Source organism: Bombus vancouverensis, chromosome 11, assembly GCF_051014615.1.
Source record: "Bombus vancouverensis nearcticus chromosome 11, iyBomVanc1_principal, whole genome shotgun sequence".
NCBI lineage: Eukaryota > Metazoa > Arthropoda > Insecta > Hymenoptera > Apidae > Bombus > Bombus vancouverensis.
In genome coordinates, this window is record NC_134921.1 from 1518372 (window position 1) to 1541925 (window position 23554).

A 23554-nucleotide genomic window follows, 5' to 3' on the forward strand; every position below is an offset into this window, starting at 1 on the left:
AAACGACGCTTCCCGCTAGCAACTTTCTCTCAAGGGCGGTTAACATCCTTCTTCAACCACCAACATAGAAATTAACCAATTAACAGGAACGTTCATTTCCCTCACTTTCCGAACGAAGGCTATCCTCGACGAATCCGATGATCTCGTATCCTTAGACACACCCCATCATAGTTTTCCTCTGCAGCATCATCGCGACGGAAAGTCATTCATTCTTGCGATCTCAGCGACGAAAAGAGTAACGCCTTACGATCAGTGAATATTACGCGTTTTATTAACAAGGAGTCCGACTTAGATTTTGTGAGCACGTACATCTATCATCCCGTTAACCGCAGATTCGTTATTGAACCTAGGATCATTGTCATTAGTTTCTCGAGTATCTAATTACCATGGTTACTTGTCCAATTCTATAATAATCGTATTTGCACTAGTCAATGTCTTCTCTATTGCATAACGACAATGTGTAATCTAAATGAAGATTCGTTTCACGCCCTTAACCCTAATTGTAATGTAAATCCGACATATATGTACTCTATATACTGAATATCTATATATATGTACTCTATATATTGAAAAAACGACTATTTCATACAGAAGGGGATTTTACATAGATTTAACATGAGCAATGGGCGCTGCTAATATTCCTCGGCGTACTTTAGAAAACAATTTCTCTATCCAAATCTATAGGGCAGAATATTCCAAAATAATCGACGCTACGGAAGAATTAATTAGACAATTACTATAATGTAGGTATTCAATATATGAGGGAAGATGTAGCAAATCACTAGTAGAGCTAACGGTTTTACTATAATATGTTATATTTAACCGATGTGCATAAACTTTTATGACATTTTGTGACATTTGAAACATTTTTCCATCGAACAATTACAGCACAAATTCTTCTTTTTAGACATATGTAGTGTAAATGCGCGATCAAAATGAAAATGAATTTCCGTCTATTACTTCCATTCAGTTCGTTGGAAATTGAGACGAGAAACAAGAAGTGGGTGTGAAATAGGATAAAAATCTACTAGGCTTACTGTGTGCGGAAATCAGAATGAGAAATATCAAGTCCGAACGAGAAAAAAATATTCGCCAATTGTAGCGCAGTATCACTGCCGTATTCAGCTAATTTCTAGATATCAGTGTATAGAAATAACGACTGTAGTGCACCGATTCATTTACTGTTTTAAACGATCATCTTACAGTGCTGTACATTGTAGAACTCCTGCGGCATGTATGATCTAAGCTTTTGTTAAATAAAAGGTTGAATATGAATATTACTTTGTAAAACAGAAAGTCTCTTCTACAATGATTCATGTTTTTTATATATTGCGTTTGTTACGCCATGCGGCTTACCATAGGTCATATTCTTAACTGTCGATCGCGGCACTATAATGTCACAGACGGATCGTCGCGTCAGCCCGGCAACAAACATTGTAGTGGCAAGCGCATGGTTTATTAAGCAGGGCGACTTCCAGAAACGTCGACTCGTGGCCGTTACTTTACCTCGCGTAAAAGAATGTGGCATGATCCGAACGTAGTGGGGGTCACCTTCTAGAAAACACGAAAAAAATCGAAAGGCGTTCAGAACTTTTCGAGAAGTCGAACCGTCAACACATCTCATATGTCGCGCATTACTTATCAACCAAAGTTACATTTTTGTTCCATTTATATCTTCCTAGTTAATAAGTTGTTGAAATAAACATTAATTTATTTGTGTTAATTCTGTGGAATTTCATTGAACTACCCTTATTATCATAATCGAAATAAGGGGATCGATCAGTTCGTGGCGTCGACTATTTAATCGTAACGGGAACTTACAACTCTCGTTGACGTGCTACCTCGCGATCGCGTCTCTCCGCGAACGGTCGAAACAGCGTTACATTTACATTTATATATGTCGGAGATGAAAGGAAAACCGGAGCCTCCCTTTGCAATTTTGAGGAAGCCTTCTAATGCTTTAGCCTAGATTTTATCATAACTGTAATTAAGCAATTGTCATTTGTAATTGTTTGATATTTGTGAAAGCGAAAGTGGGTTCGAGGTGACAACTGGTCGCCGAACGTAGCCACGGTCACGGGATAAACGTTTTGCCTGACGAAGGTGTGAATCGGTTGTATTGTTCTCCCTAGAAATCACATAGAATTGTACTTTAGAGATGTCGATATAATGGGACACACGTTGTATTAGGAATCAATCTCCAGACAGAAACTGCCTAGTAACGGCGTTTGGATCTTTCTCGATGTTTCCAAAGAGTATACAACAAACTTTTGACAGAAAATTGCCTAACAACGACGATTGGAACCTTCTCGATGTCTCCAGCGAGCATATAACAAACAAATGCAGTCGTATAGCGAAAAAGATTTTCATCAGATATTCATTCGTGTGATCGCCTTGGAAAGTGATACATCGAGCAATTTACCGAGTGTCTCAGCAATCGTATTTTTTTTTGTGTTTAAAAAATTATTCTACGCATAGTAAAGAGTTATCCCGTTGACCGTGGATTCGTTTGAACCCCGGAAACATTGTTAATAGCGTTAATTAAATTCATTATTCGTAAAACCTATCAATCGTTAATCTCATTATTCGTTAAATTCATTATTCGTAAGACATATTATTCGTTCCTCTTATTGTTCGTTAAACTTATTATTCTTTAATCTAATTATTAATTAAACTTATCGTTTGTTAATCTTATCATTTATTAAACTCATTATTCATAATATTTTGTAAAATCTTGTTTATTCGCGTAAATATATTCTCTGTTTTGTAAAACAATGGCTAATTCAAACGAAGAATCATTACGCACCTTAAATCCTAATGATAACCCGACATATATAATGTAAAACGATACAAGTACGCCGAAAAATTTGAAAATTTTTACATTCTCCTCGCTCGGCAGAATCTATACGATGATGTAAAGCAGATTGCATTTGTATAGGAATATCTAACGAAAATTACATTAGCTAGAATTTGAAAAGTAAGCATCACAACCGATACTTTTATATATGTACTAACTGACTTTCGCATTCATTTCGTTGTTTAGAATCAACACTTCAAATGTGTCTCACATATTCATTAATACCTTGTGTCTTATCAAATTGATCTAGTTAACCATAATTGCGCAACATACCAATGACAATAATATATTGTCAATATTACCTATAAACCACTTCAAACTTCATATTTACAACTCTGAATTGCTGATCAAACGTTAGGTATAGTCTATCTTTCGAATTACGACAGTTCAATTTGGTTAAGTTTATCGCGCTATTACATTTACGTGACGTAAATTGTGTGCTGTATAAAAAGCAAACGTAAGAAAGGCTTACTAATATTTGTCTAAAATGTCAAACATAAATTATGTAATAAATTTAATTTGCACTATTTTTATGTAAAATACCCTACATTCTGCTTTTTGTATCAGTATGAAAGCGAATATCTTTTCTGAATATCTTTTCTCAATAATTTGTATTTCGTTTTCATGGTTTCAGAGAAGCGTAAAAGTTGTAAGAGTGGAGGGAAGAAATCGATCTAGAGGACATGTCACAGTGTCACTGCACAAACATCAGGATGTCAATCGCAGTGGTAGGTATATTAAAAGTAGCAGTTGACCGTAAACCTCCGAACGGGACGGACCTCTCAAACTAAAAAGGGACAGCAGGCTTAGGCCCTAAAAGTGTGCGCGTAAAAGTAAACAACCACCCTCTAAAGGAAAAAGAAAAAGTGGCAAAAAGTGAAAAATACTGCAGTGACATCATCGTGATATAAATTAAAAAAAAAAAAAATAAGACAAAATAAAAGTATATAAAAAAAAATAGAAGCTACCGAGAATGATGCAAAAAGCAAGGCAACAAAACCAACCTTAAAACTAACAAGAAAACCCACCAAAAGAAAAATAAATCCGCAAAAAGCGGCCAAGGAAATCAAAAGCTTAAGACTATCCGCGCAAAAGACGCGGAAACTCAACCCCCAACCAGACCTAGATGCCAGAACCAAAGGATTAGAAGAAATCCTAAAAAACACAAAACAAGAGTTCCCCTTCGCCCAGGACGAAAGTACCAAAGAAGACAGAAACATGAAACCCGTAAAAGCTGCCTCGCCCCCAGCGATCACAACACATAACCGATTCAGCTTGCTAGAATCAGAACCACACCTACAGTCACAGCCGGGACCAGCAAACTACCCAACGCCAAACACAACGCTAGAGCAAATTAAACAAAAAACCAAATACTACGTGGCAAAATGGGAAAACACAGTCCCACCCCAGACGGACACCCCACAAGACACGCTGCAGAGGAGCGCACGAAAGCCCCATCCACCACAAGAGAATACAAACCGCCGCCTATCAACATAACGTTACACGACCCTAAGGACATAGTAACGCTCATAGAGAAAGTAGCCAAGATCAATCAGTTTTATATCAGAAGGATACACTCAGGTAAGCATGCTCTCTACCTCCGAAATCTATCCGATTTCCACACAGCGAAAGAAACGCTTCGGGTAGCCAACACAACCTTCTACACGTATACACCCAAAGCAGAGAAACACCACACATATTTGCTAAAAGGCTTAGACAATAGCTACACTGAAATGGAAATACTCACGGACCTACAAGCCTTGCAAATAAACGACGTAAAATTCACAAAAGTCATACGATTCACGACAAAAAAATCAAGGGAGAACGATATATTGCTCCCAATTTACATAATACAAGTATCCCCCGACAACAACATAAGCAAACTACTAAGAATATCTCAACTATTTTTAGAAATTTTAACTACTACAAAATAAAATGGGAAAAAATAATTAAAAAAAAACAACGATATAACCCAATGCCACAAATGCCAGCAACTAGGACACACAGCACAAAACTGTAACCTAAACTACCGCTGTGTAAAATGCACCGAGCCCCACGGCACAGGCAAGTGCAAAATCAAAAAAGAAGAAGCAGTAACCAAGGAGAAAATATTTTGCGTTAACTGCAAAAACTACGGACACCCCGTGTCTTACAGGGGGTGTCCAAAACTCGTGGAGCTGCGCAAAAAGCTAGCTGAAAAAAAGAAAAAAGACAAGGAAACAAAGATAAAACGAATTGCCCAAATAAGCCGTAAGTACGTCCCAGAACTAAAGTTCTCTGACGTAGTGAAACAACAAACAAAACTAAACCAAATAATCGAAAACACAACACAAATAACAAACTTAAATCCGCGATCAAGCCAAAGCGCAACTACAACCGATAACACCCCCCAACAAAGCATTATAAACGTTATCGAAGACTTCAAAAAAAGCATACTACAAGCGTTAAAAGATCAACAAACGCAATTAAATGAAATAAAAAGAACACTATCGACACACGAAGAAAGGATCAACGCCATCTTCAGCACTTCTAACAGTGCAGAAGATGAATAGCCAAAATCCACTAAACCAACAATTACAGCAAAAAACATATAAATTAAATTTGAAACACCTGAAAATAATAGCAATAAATGCCAACCCTCTAATTTCAAACCAAAAAACATACAGTATGCTAATCCTAATAAATAAAGAAACCCCCGACATCGTGCTCGTCTCAGAAACAAAACTAGATAAAAAACACAAAGTACACTTCAAAAACTACTCCATGATAAGACACGACAGACCGAACGCCAGCCAAGGAGGAGGAACAGCAATCCTCATAAAAAAACCCTATACAACACAAAACAATTCTAAATGACAAAATAACAAGTTTCAAAATCCTAGAAACAACGATCATAAAAATAAAAATAAGCAATAAGGAAAACTTGTTTATCACTGCAGTCTACGCAACCCTCGGAAACCAGAAAGAATTTAGCGACGAATTCAATAAACTTTTCGAACTCTTACAGCTCAATAAAACGGAAAACTACTATATAATAGCAGGCGAGCTGAACGCAAAACATACGAGCTGGAAAAACGAAACAAACAACACGAGAGGCAACTGCATTAGAAACTGGATAGACAATAAAAACACTCACTACAAAACAACCTTATGCAGCTCCGAGCTACCCTCTTACCCAAAAGGACGCTCATGCCTGGACATATGCCTAGCAAATACACGACTAAAATTTCAAAACCTACGTCCAAATAACACCCTCAAAACCTTAGCCTATGACAGTGACCATAACGTCCTAATATTTCACGTAAGCAAGAACACATCTGACCTCCTAACACTCGAAGCACAAACCGAGATACCCAGGTACAACTACAAAAAGACAGACTGGAAAAAGTTCCAAAACATACTCGAACAAAACTGCGACCTAAAGATCTGCAACAACGTCAACCTAACAAACAGACAAATCGACGCATTCATAGACGAAATAGAAAAACATACACAAATCGCTCTCCAAAAATCTGTCGCAACATAAAACAAAAAAATTCATGCGAGCCCTATATCAACAACAAAATAAAAGAGCTACATCGAGACAAAAGCTACATAATCTCCAAGATAAACAACATAAAACTTAACTATTCTTACGACAAAAGAGAAAAATTAGAATTCCTAAAGTACCTACTATACAAAATAAAAGCGCAAATGAAACAAGAATTCGCAAACTCTATAAACCATTACTGGACAAATAAAATAAAAAACATCTCCAAAAACGACTCAGCCAACATGTTCCCACAAATAAATCAAATCTTCAGACCAAAAGGACAAAGCCCCATCCCACCTCTCAAATTACCCCCAGAAGAAACCTCCCTCATCCAATAAGCAGGTATAACAATACTCAACACCACCAAAGACACCGAGGGTAACTTCATAATAACTAAAACAACAGAAAAACTAGACATCATTGGCACCCACTTTTCCAAAATACACACACAAAACGAACACATGGGCCGAGATTAACTAAACCGGATTATCATCGCTGAAACAAACAAACTCAAAAATGAAATGGAACAAGACAAAACGCTAAACAAAACAGTCCGCACATTCTCAAACGAAAACACCGCAGACAACCCCAAACAACCAAATCCAGAAATAAACTACTTCACAAATTACAATCAACTAAACACAATATTCTCCAAACTAAACAACAAAAAATCCTTCGGCTTCGACGGCATCCCAAATATTTTACTCAAGGGCCTACCGAACAAAATAAAATGGTACTACACAGTACTCTTCAACAATGCACTAAACAACACATATTTCCCCAGAAAATGGAAAGAAGCCAAACTGATAGCTATCACAAAGAAAGGCAAAGACGGCTCATCGCCCACAAACCTACGACCTATAAGTCTCCTCCCCAACATAAGCAAAGTATTTGAAATAATCATAAACAACCCCCTAACCTCCTTCTGCACAAAAAATGACATAATCCCAGAAAATCAATTTGGCTTCAGGCACAAATACTCTACAATCCACGCAATAAACAAACTTACGTCGGACATCTGCTGGGCCCTAAACGCAAAACAACGAGTAGCCGCCTGCTTAATAGACCTCGAAAAAGCTTTTGATCCCAGTCTGATTTGACAGTCTGGATCCCAGGTCTCATATACAAATTGATCAAGATAAACCTTCCTAAACACCTAATTAAAATAGTCTGGGACATCATGATCACAAGCAGAACATTCGTAATGATCGAAGGTGCAAACACATCAAGCAAAGAATTCTCCATAACAAACGGTCTGCAACAAGGTACAGTAAATTCCCCGCCACTTTTCAGTATTTACAACAGTGACTTACTGAACTTCTTTAATCTCAATACATCCACCCACAAACGCTCCATAGCCTTCGCAGATGACCTACGTAACAGGCCGCAACACTAAGACAATAAAAACTGAACTGCAAGAACTTTTCGAAAAAATAAACGACTATTACCACGCATGGAAACTAAAAATCAACACAAGCAAATGCGAAACCATACTGTTGAGACCCAAGTTAAGTGAAATCGACCCAACAGAAAGAGAACGCTGCAGAAAATGCCAAGTAAGAGAAAAAGCAAACAAAGGGGCACTCATACCACACAAAAACTGCGTAAAATACCTAGGAATAAACATAGACGACAAATTAAACTACAAGCAGCGCACCGAAATCCAACTTGCTAAGGCCAATAAAGCATTCTGGAGAATAAAAAGACTATTCTACTCCAAACATCTCGACAGCAAAGTAAAAATACTATGCTACCAAGCACTAATTAGACCAATCATTACCTACGGCTGTCCAATCTGGTACAATATATCAGCCTCCCAGATGGAAAAAATCCGCATATTCGAAAGAAACTGCATCAGGGCTTGCCTGAGCACATACAGATCCGAACACAGCGGATTCAAAAAATATGTAAAAAACAAAACAATATACGACCTAGCCAACATTCACCGCATCGACTGTCACATCCTAAAGCTAATAAGAAACCACTTCGCGCAAGCGGCAAAAATAAAAGAAAACAGCTTAATTTTCAGATGCCTATTTCCTAACAACGCATATTACAAAAGCACTCTGACAACAGGCCACATCCCCCCAGAAGCTTTCCTATACCTAGACGAAAAAAACTACCTCCAGGACCAAAACAACATCCCAATAATATATCACATAAAAAGAAAAACAGGGATCAAAACCATACTTTACGAAGAAAACATAAATGGACAGACCGCAGACTCCAGATGGAGATACAACATGGCCCTCCCCCGGAAAGACACCAAAGACACAGAAAAAACACAAAAAAATACTGGTGGGTACAGAACCCATAGCAAAATAAGAGAAAACATTAAACTAACAGAACACAATTCTGACACCCCATAACACAGGTGTAAAATGTAAATATTGTAAATATTTGTAAATATTGTAAACACTTGTAAATAATCCTATTGGACATCCCCCCTCGCCCCATCCCTCTCATCCCAAACCTCCCCAAAGTTACACAGCACCCAAAAAGCAAGCTACCGAAGCGTCCTGTTTTGCGACCAAGTTTCAGGACAGAAAAAACAAACAAAAACAAAATCACATAGAAGCTCCGCTCCCCCAGCGGCTTAAACCTAAAAATTATATTAAACACGAAAAATGTAAAGCGCCGATACATATTATAGCATGGCTACGTCGTACCGTTGCGTATCGGTACTTTTGCCTAAAACATCACTACAAAAATTCACCGTTTATTGCGAATACCAAAATGTATTTAAAATTGTATCTTGGGTTTAATAAACATCTTTAAATAAATATATTAAAAGTAGCTAATATTGTATATATATGTCGGAGATGAAAGGAAAACCGGAGCCTTCCCTTTGCAATTTTGGGAAAGTCTTCTAATGCTTCAGCCTAGATTTTATCATAGCTGTAAGCAATTGTTGTCATTTGTAATTGTTCGATATTTGTGATAGCAAAAGTGGGTTCGAGGTGACAACTGGTGGCCGAACGTAGCCACGGTCACGGGATAAACGTTTTGCCTGACGAAGGTGTGGATCGGTTGTATTGTTCTCCCTAGAAATCACATAGAATTGTACTTTGGAGATGTCGATATAATGGGACACACGTTGTATTAGGAATCAAACTCCAGACAGAAACTGCCTAGCAACGGCGTTTGGATTTTTCTCGATGCTTCCAAAGAGTATACAACAAACTTTTGACAGAAAATTGCCTAGCAACGACGATTGGAACCTTCTCGATGTCTCCAGCGAGCATATAACAAACAAATGCAGTCGTATAGCGAAAAAAGATTTTCATCAGATATTCATTCGTGTGATTGCCTTGGAAAATCATCGAGCAGTTTACCGAGTGTCTCAGCAATCGTATTTTTTTGTTTAAAATTATTCTACGCATATTAAAGAGTTATCCCATTGACCGTGGATTCGTGTGACCCTAGGAACATTGTTAATAGTGTTAATTAAATTCATTATTCGTAAAACCTATTAATCGTTAATCTCATTATTCGTTAAATTTATTATTTGTAAGATATATTATTCGTTACTCTTATTATTCGTTAAACTTATTATTCTTTAATCTAATTATTAGTTAGACCTATCGTCTGTTAATCTTATCATTCATTAAACTCAATATTCATAATATTTTGTAAAATCTTGTATATTCGCGTAAATATAATCTCTGTCTCGTAAAACGATGGCTAACTCAAACGAAGAATCGTTACGCGCCTTAAATTCTAATGTTAACCTGACATATATGTAGTAACTGGTGGATTCTTAGAGTAAGGACAAGTGATTGCTGGTAGAGTTTAAAGTTGAAGGTATTTTAATGAGTGATATTCGATAACAAAAGGACAGACTACGATATCGTCGCACGCCGACTCACACTCCGTGTCCGCTCAACTCGCACTCTGCTTCTCGACTGACTCTCTGCCCGTTTTAGCACTCTATTGTCTTTTCCTGGGCCCACCGCACACGTGTTCTACAGACGCTCGTAGCCAGGGTCACGTAGGTCTTTTCGGTAAAGCTATTTACCTGAAGGACCCGGTAATGCATTGATGGAGCCGACAGCGCCTCGGCTCTCCCGACATTGTCTGTAGTTAGCTCGACGTTTCCTAGGCCCTTCTCCCCGATACTACATATATAATAATATAACATATGCTTATAATAAGAACGCTATTTTTACTCATTAATATTTTCATTAATTTCAAACCGATTATTGTTTTTGTGAATATCTTGTACAAGTTATATTCAAAGGTTTTCTATGATAATAATTACAAAATTTGGTAAGTTTGAAAAATACTTAAAGAAATTGAATAGAATTCTATAAAAATATGGTTGAATAAAAGCAGATTGTAGAATGTTCGTAGCATAAACTAATTTTTAGACATAACAAGCTTAAAAACGTTGCTATTAGCAGACCATAAGCACAGCGCTTGATTACAACGCGATACGATCCTCTGAATAAAAGAACGTTACATTTATTAAAGAACTTTTTCTTTGAAAAGAGTACGTCTAACTAACTTACAATTATTAAGTAGACTAATCTATTTTGCCTAATACATTAAAAGGCAGAAGAAAATATACTACGTGGCAATAAATTTATGTAAGCGAAAAAAATATTAATATAATATTATTTATTATTATTTCAAAGTTTCTGAGATTTACTTACACCATTTGTGATTATATGTTTTATTTTGGTTCGTCTAGGATACGTGACAAAAATTGAATTGGAATTGATGGAAGCTCCGGATGACAGGATCCTCGTTGGACCGATACCATCTCAATTGAATATCACCGGTGAAATTAATTCAACTTATCCGAATGGTGAGTTAAATATCCCACAATACTCAGGACAATAGTAGCTCTTATCGTCCGTGAATTCGAAAGTTTTATATGGACACGATTCGCTTTGCCATTTTTTAGATCATAGGATCCCAAAAGATTCGAGATACATCTAAAGATTTAAAGTTTAACACAGAGAAATCGATCCTTTTGTGCTATTACGTTTGATTAAACGGACATTTCAATTTGCCCTCCCATGAAAAATCTGGCGCAGCAATTCATAAGGATAGAAATTTAATCTTGAGAAATAGTAGCGAGAGAATGGTAGAGAAAGTGAAAAAAGCTCGTTGGAAGAACAGAAAATGACAAGGGCATGTTAGCATGGTAGCAGTGCGTAGCTGGCACGATGTATTTGTCAGAGAAGCGTCAGGAATAGAGTTGTGGGCATTTGCTAGATCTTCATTGGAACCTGCCATCGTCGTGTTATAACGAAGGTACGGTCTGTTAATACGAGTATGGATGCTACCGACTCGACAATCAACCGCGGTGGTTGGGCACTGACGATACCAGTGACGTTGGTCTTAGGTTCGATAACGAATCCACGGTCAACGGGAGGATAGATATACTTGCTCACACAATACTCACAGATCGTAAGGCGCTACTCTCTTCGTCGATGAGAAGAATGAATCTTCGTCCCGATGATGCCACCGAGGAAAACTATGATGGGGTGTGTCTACGGACACGAGATCATCGGATTCGTCGAGTATAGTCCTCGTTCCGAAAGTAAGGGAAATTGACGTCGCTGTCAATTGGTCAATTTGGGACAAAGACTGCTTGTCCGTTTGAAGAATCTTAATTACCGAAAAAACCCAGGTTTTATAGCGGGTCCTCGGGCTAACTGGACTTGTGCTGTGTACGTGTCTCAACATCAGGTATTCATTGTCCGAAGGAACCGTTGGCATGTTTTACTGTCAGGTACCTCTATGGATATTCTTTTAATGAGGGTCATACTATCGCTCCATACCTTTGTTAGATGAAGCGCCCGTCCCGTTGACCGCGGCTACGTTCGGCGGCTGATGGTCGCCTTGAGCCCAAGTTTATTATCACCAATCGCCAACAAGTACAATTGGGCAGAATGACGGCAAATTGTTTAGTTACAACTGTAAGCTTTAATTACAATCTTACGGATTTTCCCGAAGTTCCAGAGGGGAGGCTCCGGTGTCCTTTCATCTCCGACATATTTAATTGCGAAATTTACAACAACAAACGAACCTAATAATAAATATATACATTTTCATTAATTTTTAATATAATATGTGCGCATGTTAATAAAATAAAAGAGATACGGAATGTAAGTCGAATAGAGAGAAGTTCGGCAGATCATTCATTGATCGACGGCCAGATTAGTTCCATATTCCAAGTATAAAATTAAATCGTTTGTAACGTGCAAAATAAGCCTCGCATGGCATTTTCGTACAGGCTGTCCGAAAGAATGGTTCTACACCGTAAAATGAAATTCAAGATCATGCCTTTTTCTATTCCATTGTATTCCACTTCACGAGAATAAAAAGTCTGGATCGCAACTTAACCGTTCTACAATGAAACTTTAATTTATTTTTCCAAAAAGAACAGTTCAGTTGCGAACAACCAGTTCAGTTCGAACAACCTGTATGTGCACGAATCTTTTTAATTATCTTGATACCTAGAATCATAGATTATACATATATATCTGGCTCTCTTTTTTCAGCAAGCAAGAAGGATAATAGCAATTCTAATTTGTAAAAGAATAAAACACTACTCACAACTACACTACCAAACTGCCACAACAATGTTACGTTTAACAGTGTTAAGCGTAAAATTTCAAGCCACAAAAGCCTCAAAGCTCTTAAAATGTTACTCGATAAATGAAAGAAAACAAAAACTACAAAGGCCACTATAATAAGGGTATACACGTACTCATCACATCATATATAAATGACAAACAAATCAGCAAAATATTACGTAATATATGTCAGAGAAGCGTCAGTAATGGAGTTGTGGGCATTTGCTAGATCTCCATTGGAATGGCCATCGCTGTGTTATAACGACGGTACGCCCAGCTACTACGAGTATGAACGCCACCGATTCGACAATCCACAGCGGCGATTAGGCACTCGTGACACTAGTGATAATGGTCTTAGGCTCGATAACGAATCCACGGTCAACGGGAGGATAGATATACTTGCTCTAACTCAAACGTGTACTGATCGCAAGGCGCTATTCCCTTCCTCGATGAGGTCTCAATCGGGAATGCCTCTTCGTCCCAACGACGCCACCGAGATAAACTCTGGTGGGATGTCTAAGTACCCAAGATCCTCGGATCGAAGTCGCTGTCGATTGGTCAATTTGGGACACAAGCTGTGACGCATGCTGCCAGACACACGATAATTGAACCCACAGGTTCCGAGCACAACCTGTGGAATTCTTCTTAATTTCGCTTTCTTTTTGCTTTTGCCAGAATTTCGTCTGGTACGGTCGCGCCTCGAGGTAGCCGTTCTTAATTTCATTCTTCCTGTGAGATATAGATCTTCTTACGCAGAGCGGCGGGGCGATTCATAATTCGACGCGCGGAGCATCAATCATTGCTAATTTTTGAAGTCTCAAGCAATGTTCAGGCCGTTGTACGATTCGACTTCGCAACCAAATTTTTGCGTTTAGCGCTGAGTAAAAAATACACGCGATTGGATGTAACACTGTATACGAATTGTTACGCCTGCCTAGCCAACTGCCTCGCGATCCGTCGAACGTCGAATCCTGTTTCGAACAGTTGTTTTCAGCGCAAACGTTCCGCTAAACAAATCGAACGAAGAGAACAACAGCAAGAGTAAAATATGATCTGAAAAAGCGACAAAAGAATAGACGAACAAATACACAATTTTTTGAACAGGTTAAGCTACGCCTGTGACAATAAGTTCTACCAATGTTTTAAAAATTCAAAAGACGCTGCCGCCGACAGAGTAGGATATCTGTATTTTACCGTCTTAGGGACACAATGCTTCCGAGAAGATTATCCTGCTTCTTGCAAAACTCAAACCCCATAAGTGCGATTAACGTGAAAGTGATATCTAACGTGAAATTTTCTTCTAACGACGAACATGCAAGCGTTCGAGTTGAGATTATTAAAAAAATTTGTTCGTATGATTGTTGGCAGCATTGGGCATTGTTTGGAGTAGGAGTTTGATAAAACTAAAGCAAAGGAGTATCAGAGTGGTTTGACGTGCAACAGTTCTAGTAAAATTTCGGCGAACCTCGAGGATGTTTGCTATTCGATTAGTGTTGTCAAATAAATCTGCTAATAAATATTAATCAACATAATAAAGCTCGATAATGTATGATAAAGTTACAAAATATATAGCTGTATAAAGATAAATATTGCATTCTGCCAAAATTACGACATTTTGAAAACATTTTGAAGAAGAAGATAAATTATTTTTACGCGTATAACTCTCGAATGGGAGCGAGTAGCGTAAGAGATAAGCGAGCGGAGTTGAATCGGCTTTATTGTACAAAATCCACACAATTTTCTCCATTTTATGAGAGATGGTATACGGACAGCTGGCGGTTAATGAAGTATTTCCCGCCTCCTATTCATCTATATGGATTTTCGAATGCGCGTAAGTACACAGACTTTGCATCGTCCTCGGAAATTTCAATCTTGATCAAAATGGTAGAACGAATTTTTCGATTTTTAGAATGAGACCGCCACAAGCGAGAAAATAAAGCAAACAGTGATCGGTGATACACATGACAAAACCAAAAATAGGATAAAGGAGCCGCCAAAAATAGGCCACCTAAATAATTTTTTCAATTTTTCAGATACAAAGAAATGTTTGAAACAAAAGTTGCTTGGTTTTCAGGTGGACGTGTTTATGAATTTTGAATGCTACCTCCATTTTTTAAATGAAATCACACATTTTTAAATGCCTATATATTGCGCAATATACATATTTGCCTATCTTATGTTTTATCTTTTTATTTACATTTGAAAAATGAAATGTGAATGATATAAAATATGAAAATTGAAAATTAGAAGAATTTAAGAGACGAAACTATAAAGATTACTTTTGCTACGTATCTATGGATCGAACGAATAAAAGCATGCCGGCTGCCGATCCATCGTCTCTGCCGGTTATTATCTGTCAAGGGAACAAAATTTACATGAAATTAAAATTCATTTGAAATTTAATATCTTGATATTGGCTTATACGAAAGATACGAGTAACTGATGTTTTGTTTGTTATGACAAAAAAAAAATATGATTCCCATTTAGACGTATAAATCTGACTTTTGCGGTGACCTTTTCAAGTTCGTTGCAAGATATAATTAATATCGGTGTAACTTGTTCCTCTCGACACTGTACAACATTTATTTCAAATATTTTCCCGTATCGGCTAGAGTTTTCGAGATGTTTATACGTTTCCAGGTAAACGAGGCTAACGTTTAGTTTAGTTTAGTTTAGGAAATTTGGCGAATTTTTAATGATTGGAAAATGAGGTATATTTGATGAAATAAGCAATACGAGGTTGTATGTTGTAGTAAATTGCGAAGATGTGAAAAACACTGTGACTTTTATCGAAATCGTATTTTAGAATATGAGACACGAAGTCGTACACATATATCTATTCTGTTCGTAGTTAGGTCCTTGATACTCATTTTGGATGTAATTGTAAAAAATGATCGTACCCGTAAGTAAAACATCGACGGAATCCAAAAATCATGCAACGTTTTCGTGTTATTCGTCATGAATAAATATGGTTGGATGTTTTCAACTATCTGTCTGCGCTTGCTCGTGCATCTCCAGCGGTTGTTGCTTTTGACCAATGTAGGTGTAGTACGTTTCTTACAAACGTTGAATGAGTTACAATTCCGACTAGCTGTTGCAAGTGACCAGTTTAAGCGCGTTCTGGATGAACTCGAACAATTCGAAATCCTGTTTCATCTTTCTAGGCAGTTCCACAAATGGGGCATCAAAATTAACGAAAATAAATCCACACATGTAACCTTCACCCTGCGAAAACAAACCTGACCTCAGGTGATCATTAATAATATTACAATTCCTAACAAGGATTGAATCAGATATCTGGGCATGACTCTGGACAGGAGAATGATACGGAAACAACACATCATAGACAAATCGAAGCAACTCAAGGCCAAACTTAAAAAATTCTACTGGCTCATTGGCAGACGTTCCGACTTAAGCACGCAGAGCAAAATTACGCTCTACAAGACTATAATAAAACCTGTCTGGACCTACGGAATCCAACTATGGGGAACAGCAAGTAATTCCAACATTGAAATACTTGAACGCTTCCAATCGAAAACTCTAAGATCCCTAATAGATGCACCCTGGTATGTTACCAACGAAACAATACATCGCAACCTCAAGATACCCACAGTCAAAGAAGGAATAACAAAATGTACTAATAGATATATCATAAGAGTTAATAACCATCGAAACCCCCTAGTTACTAAATTACTTAATACGTCGGACCAGATCCGCAGGCTAAGAAAACACTATCCTTTAGATCTAAGCACTAGATTCAACTAGACATAAATAATTAGTCATGTTATTGCGCCACGCCAGAGAAACTTACTCAAAATTCTCAATGTGACAATTGATTATAAAGTACTTGTAAATAAAAAGAAAAAAAATCTTTCTAGACAGATGTTCTACTTTCTCTTTCACTTTGGCTTTTAAGGAAATAAGGTTTGTAATATTAGTAACGGGAAGAACGCAGCAGTGAGTAAATTGTTGCTTGGAAACCTTGCAATATTATTACCGTCACATTCAGGAATCATTGAGGATACTCGAGGAATATGGTATATCGCAGATGTGTTTGCCCTAGAGCCTTTAGCGGTTAGCCAAGAAAATCATTTTGGTCATCCAGAGGACTCATTAGCCTTTGTGCGTTCAGTCGGAAACTGAACGACATATAAAATACCTACTGTTTAAATCGTAAATATTTAAGGAATTAATTACTCTACAACAGATTTGAAAGTTTCATGCCACGGATTGTCATACATAACTCTGTTGTGAACTATACTGTTTGAAGTCTCACCTATATAAAAACAAAGAGATCTTCACGATGTACATCGATTTCAGTGGATCCTTCGATACCTGAAGAAGGTAGCTGCAGTAGTAGGGAAACGTCCGGAGGAAATTCCTTTCGGACACGGCTCTTACCCAAGACCCTCAAACAGTTTTGTTCACAAGAGTGTTATATTTAGTTAGACAATAAACTTTAAATAGTAACTCGAACGATGTTGTAATAGGCAGTCCAGAACTAGGTGCAGTTATACTCAGAGCTGAAGAGGCCTTGATAGTTATTTTCGTACTCTTTCTATGGGCTGCGGCAATTGCATTATTCTTCAATCGATGGGGCAAGATAAGAATGTTGGAACCATCTCAACCGAAATTCCTGCCACAAGACGAACAAAATTGTACCACGATTGAACAAAATCAACTACAGGTAATGCATAAATATATATTTTATTTATAATTGATACTTTATGACTATACGTTAGTACTGTGTACTGTGTATTGATCTTCGTGCTGTCTAATGCTGAGTTCAGACTGGCTAAAATTGTTTGCAAGCTATTCATAGTTGTAGCGTTGTTACTCGTTTAGTGTTGGTACGCGCAGCCACTTGTTGATTTTGTTCGTCTATAAATCTCAATATATGTAAAGATTTGCTGCTCGTATTGCATGTAATTGCATGTTTCATAGTAAAAACAAATAATGTTAGAAGAAAAAATGATTTAGAGCATCGATGCTGGAAGAGAATAAATTTTGATACAAGAGACAAATAATTTATTAAAAAACGAAGATGAATTGAAAAATTCTATCGAAATGTCATATGACAAATTACTCGGACCTATGAGAAATTACTTACCATAATCCAATAAATATTAGAAACAAGTATAAATTTTCGAATATCAATTTCAGTCAAAGAAGGAATGTTGATTACGTTAAATTTTCTATCAACGAACGATTCTCACGCTGATTGTTCAGAAGGCAGTAACATCGAAGTTTACAAGCTGCTTTACATCTGCTCATAAGTTATTTGCAAATAATACGCCAGCTCTACTGCAGGCACGAATACATCTGGATGCTGCATTATAATTGGTACCTTTGATGTAACGTCTCTTGAATAAGGAGTGTTCTCTGTTCGCTACTCGTTGTTCACAAATAAGTTCACAAGTGTCCAAAGCTGTTGACGAACGTAATTTGTAAACAACAATGTGGACCTAACGTAAGATGATCGAAAGACTCCTACACAATCCTAATTAATTATATAGTAGTAAAAAATTTTTTACTTGAGACTGACTGAATTATTGATGGCATCTTCTAATTGAGACGAACTAATTGAAATTTCTTAACTCAATTAGACATTAATGGCTGCGTCCTGATTGGCGTTCCGCTCAACTAACAGAATTTAATTGCTCTAAGCTTTCTGGTTGAAACTTACTTAACGGATATTTAACGATCAAATCCAACGAGAATAACATCTATACGTTACTCTTAATCAAGGTATAACAGCTTTCTGAACGTCCGCCAGGACAAATTGCAGGAAACTTCATATAAAAACATAAAAAGAAAAATATAAAGATAAAATTCAAATCTAAAGACAAAAATGTCGAAAGATCTTAGTCAATTTTTATCAATCTTTCAAATCATCTATTATTATTTCAGAGACCCGAACGCAGCTATCTTACATCATTTTCCACCAAATCGAGGTTGTACAATGCGACTATAAAAATAACATACAATTTCTTAATACCCAACACATAATCCACTACCAACAACATTTATCCTTAAAAAAATGTGCCGCATTCTTCCCGTAATTATCCTATGCGAAATATTATACATTTATAACTTGTGTTGCAGGACCGCATATTATTTATTGCTAAAATTAGTTGCTTTCAAACTTCTAGTTCCTTATCAGAAAGAAAACAAAAAATACTTTGTTATCGGTATCACAATAAATCGCTGCATTTCTATCAACTTTTATTACTTGACATGGACTTGGACACACACAAACACGTGCGCGCGCGCAGATCACAATATGGATTGTTTTCAAACTTTGCACTTCTGGAATGCTATTTTACTTTTACCGTCCACCGATTCATTTCTGATTTCTTCGTCGTGATTCCAAATAACCACTATGTATTTATTTTGACATTTCGACTTTATCATTTGCTAGATTCAAATTTCCTACTACAATTTCCTAGACAATTTTCTATGTAATTAGAGACTTAACTTCTCGAACATGAAATGTAAAATTTAGGGAAAAATGTTTCATTGAAAAACATGGATTGAGTAAATATTTTTTACATCCACTGTCCGGCATACATACGTACATATGCATAAATTCATAACGGAAAGGAGCAACGCAACAACGTAGATATAACAAACACGAGAGAAATGTTATGCATTAATGTTTAAAATATGAATAATATATTATATACGACACACTCTTATTAATTATGTATTAAATAATTAATAATTAAGAGAAGAGAAGAAATCGAAATTTTCATCCAACTAGGGAACTGGATTTTTTATATTTCTCAATATATTGAGAAATATTCCATACTGAAAGGCTGAATCTTTTACACATTCAATTCATTTCAATGGAAGGATGTTGCAAAAATCTGAATTACCATTAAATAAATTAAAAATTAATGGACAATTTATTTTCTATAGAAATTAAACTGATTTTTGAGATATTAAAGTTTCCAAATGGAATACTGTTTTTGATAAAAGTTTGATTTATATGTAAACAAAATGATATAGACATGTATACATCATAATCTTAATTATACCTAGAATAATGATCTATTCATCTTAATTTTATATAAAACGTAGGTAATACTTTTCAAATCTGTATCATATTTTACCCTGTTCATCGCGACTTTCTCTAAACAAACCATCGTTCTCTAAACAAACCACTCCAAACACGAATGTAGATTACAAAGATTAATTGAACTGTTTACAAGTGGCGATCAAAATTAATTTACAAATCATCTGTTTGTTTGTTCACAGAACCGACGCACATTCTCGAAATGCAATATTCTTTGCGAAGAGTGTCCAATAAGGCACGACTCGAACTACGCTTTGGGACAAATGAGACCGAGGCAAAACAGTGCGTTCATTGGTTCCAGCGTGTCCTTTCTCCCAGGTGGCGGAGGTACAGCGCGTCGCACGAAAAGCGCGTTCGACCTTCAATTTTCCGTGTTTACGGAAAATAACACGCTCGACTCCTCCAGTGAACAGGATACTTTAAAGAATTTTAAGCCGGCCTGCGATTCCACGAAATTATTGCTAGACGAACGAAAGACAAGCGTCTATCAGCTGGACAAAACCGGGACAACCAAATCTTTTTGTCGAAACAGAGGAATAAGTGTTTGTCAATTCGATGCTTCGCCAAAATTATGGCAACGAGATCGTGGAATGAGCATCTGCCAGTTCGATAGGATGGAGGTTCTCGCCAGGCCATTGCAGAGAGATCGCGGTGGAAGTATCTGTCAATTCGACAGAATGGACGTATTAGCGAGATCACTGCAGAGAGATCGCATGGGTAGTGCTTACCATTTTGACAGAATGGATGTGTTGGCCAGACCTAATGTAACTCTTGATAAATTCTTGTTGAGAGAAAAACGCGTTAGTATGTGCAACCTTTTGGGAAAAAATGAGAAAACGACAGAAGGAATTCAAATGGAACGGCATTTAAGCAACGGCAACGTTGGGAAAATCGGGGAAAAAGATACATCGGGCGAGGAAGAGAGAGGCAGGATTATGGCGGAGGAACAAAAGACATTTATTAAACAAATACCCAAAGAGAAGAAAAATAGCTTTTGTCGATCGAACCAACCATCTTGCAGCCAAACTTCTGATACTGCATTTGGATATAAAGGTACTTGCGTGTAGCGTGAGAACTTGTAGAATTCGTCAAGGAAGAGCTGCAATTGTGTGACACAATTTCCAAGATAATGGTTTTGTTCGGAAACGATCTCAAGATTGACATTCTTGCGAATATATCATACATATGTATGTATATATAACGAATTAATTACTCGTTTTGAACAGAATTAACATTGTATTTAAATATTACGTATGTATATTGCTTTTGATATGAACACTTTCAGTTCGCTTATAGTGTTTCCTGTAAATGAAATGTTGGACAAATTTCTAAGAGAAACGTGAAATTAAATATGCATTGTACAGAATAACCCAGGTCAGTATTTTACCAAATTATTAAAAAACAAATATCTTACACGTATTTTTAAATTTATAAGGAGGAACGACTCGTTACTGAACGATCGTACTAAATTTATATGAAAAAATTATATAATCTGTACAGCTAACAGCTAAAAAATATTTTGTCAGGATAAAAAAATGTCATGGAAATAGATGAAAACTACAAATTACAATAAAATTCAAGGAATTAAAAAATAATGATAATAAACAACGTGATAATCTGTCTTTCAAATATAGAGGAAAGATATAAATATCTCGTATTTTATTTATTCTTTCGAATTTTTATTATGTTATTCGAATTCATTCTTATCCTATTGTATATTTATCCATTAGTGATGAATAAAATTTGATTTATCATTTTTATTCGAATTTTCAGTATCCAAATAACTTTTTTACTATATCTTATTATCCCTTACTATAATGTAATAATGTAATAATTTGAAGTGCGAGTACTAAATGATAACAGTTGCAACGTTGTAAATAAGTAGTTGACCGGATTTATAAAGAAAGATATTCTTTTAAGCATTGCAATTTATACTTCTTTTCTCAAACGAAATATATTTACTAAAATCTACTATAATTTTAGTCTTCAGCTATTAAAGTGAAAAATATTCAAAGAATATTCGATTTCAAAAACTACAGCGAGTCACGAATAAAGCGACTAATCATATTCAAAATCATATAGTAAAGGTATTGTTGAAAAGAGAAATTGAATATACTAAATATTCTGCCGTCTTCCATATAAATTTATTAGAAAAAAATTTTAATTTATTATTTAGTTACAATGCATCCGTTTATAACTGTCATCTACTGAAAGACTAGCTATTAAATGTTGTACGGGAAAGCCGTTTTATATTTCCAAGTCAACCGTGTTTTATATCTCACAAAAAGCAACATCTACATATTCGAGAGTGGCAATATATTTTTAAATGCAAACTACTGTTAAGCAAGTGCTACTTGTATAATTATCGAAAAGATAAGTTATCCATTGATTTATGTTATTATTTACTTTTTTCTATGTAATTTATGTATAATTTGAGACCACTTCTGCAAAAAGAACCTTGATAACCTTATATCACTATATATAATTAGCTATTTATATAATTTATAGCATTTAATTTCCGACAGTCTAGGTGTAATAAAGTTTCATCTCTTCAATTGTAGAAAAACCTGGAACTTTAACATTCTTCGATCGTCTAAAACCTCCATTTTCCATCAAATATGTTTTTGAATTAGAAAAGTTCGTTTGCGATAGATAAATAATCTTTACCACTAATTGTATCTATATGAAATCTAAATTTGTGAGTCTTTTCAAGCGCAATAAGTATTATTAAGTTTTACTGCAAAATATTACATCGTTTACACAGAATTAATCACATTTATGCAAAATTTCAAAGTGTAATATATAATAATAAATAATAATAATATAGTGCAATTTTTCAGCGTTTCTTTATTCAAAATTAAAACTTAACAAAAATCAAATTAAAACTTAAGAAAAATATTCCTCGGGCCCAGCAAACTTCTCTACACGAACCTATGGAGCATCCTATGCACGAGAGCCACAGCGAGTCTCAAGTTCAATAATGTCCGCCAATTTGCCTCGTATCGTAATGAAGAAAGCTATAACTATATAACATCCAGTAGCACACAAGACTCTGTATATTACACATTATTTCGTTAAAAAATTAGCGTATCTTATACACGCAAATTTTCTCTGTGATTCTTTCGTTGCACTTATGTAATGTCCCCAGTTTGCCGCTTTCAATTTTTAACTAATTTCACGGAATTTCCACCGAAAGCTTTTCGCTTTTATCTCCGAGTCACGGATGCCCGTGTCTTCCTTGATTCGTTTTGCTCGCTCGAAATTTTATCCCTGGCTTTATGCGAATTTTATGCAATATTGGATTTTGTGGAATCTTGCCACCTCCACCTCCTTTAGCATAATTTCTTCTTCGTGACCTCACCGAGCTACCCTCTTAAGGAATTTTCAGCGGTCAAACTGAAGTCTTGTTTCGTTCCTTTTGTTTCTGAACTTCGATCGCCATCCTCTCTGACACTCTCCTCTTCGTGGCTCTGCTCAGAGAGGACGAATCGTCGCAG

General features: G+C 36.3%; 1 protein-coding gene across 1 annotated transcript in view; it reads left to right on the forward strand.

Moving 5' to 3' along the window:
- LOC117165089 (uncharacterized) overlaps nucleotides 1-22789 on the forward strand; it is a 38456-nt gene extending 15667 nt beyond the window's left edge. Inside the window, exons 2-5 of the mRNA XM_033348552.2 lie at nucleotides 3492-3585; nucleotides 11083-11199; nucleotides 17470-17666; nucleotides 20240-22789. Coding sequence (XP_033204443.1) covers nucleotides 11112-11199; nucleotides 17470-17666; nucleotides 20240-21124 — 1170 coding nt within the window. The 5' untranslated portion in view covers nucleotides 3492-3585; nucleotides 11083-11111 and the 3' untranslated portion in view covers nucleotides 21125-22789. The remainder of the gene's footprint in view (nucleotides 1-3491; nucleotides 3586-11082; nucleotides 11200-17469; nucleotides 17667-20239) is intronic.
- The last annotated feature ends 765 nt before the right edge of the window (nucleotides 22790-23554 follow it).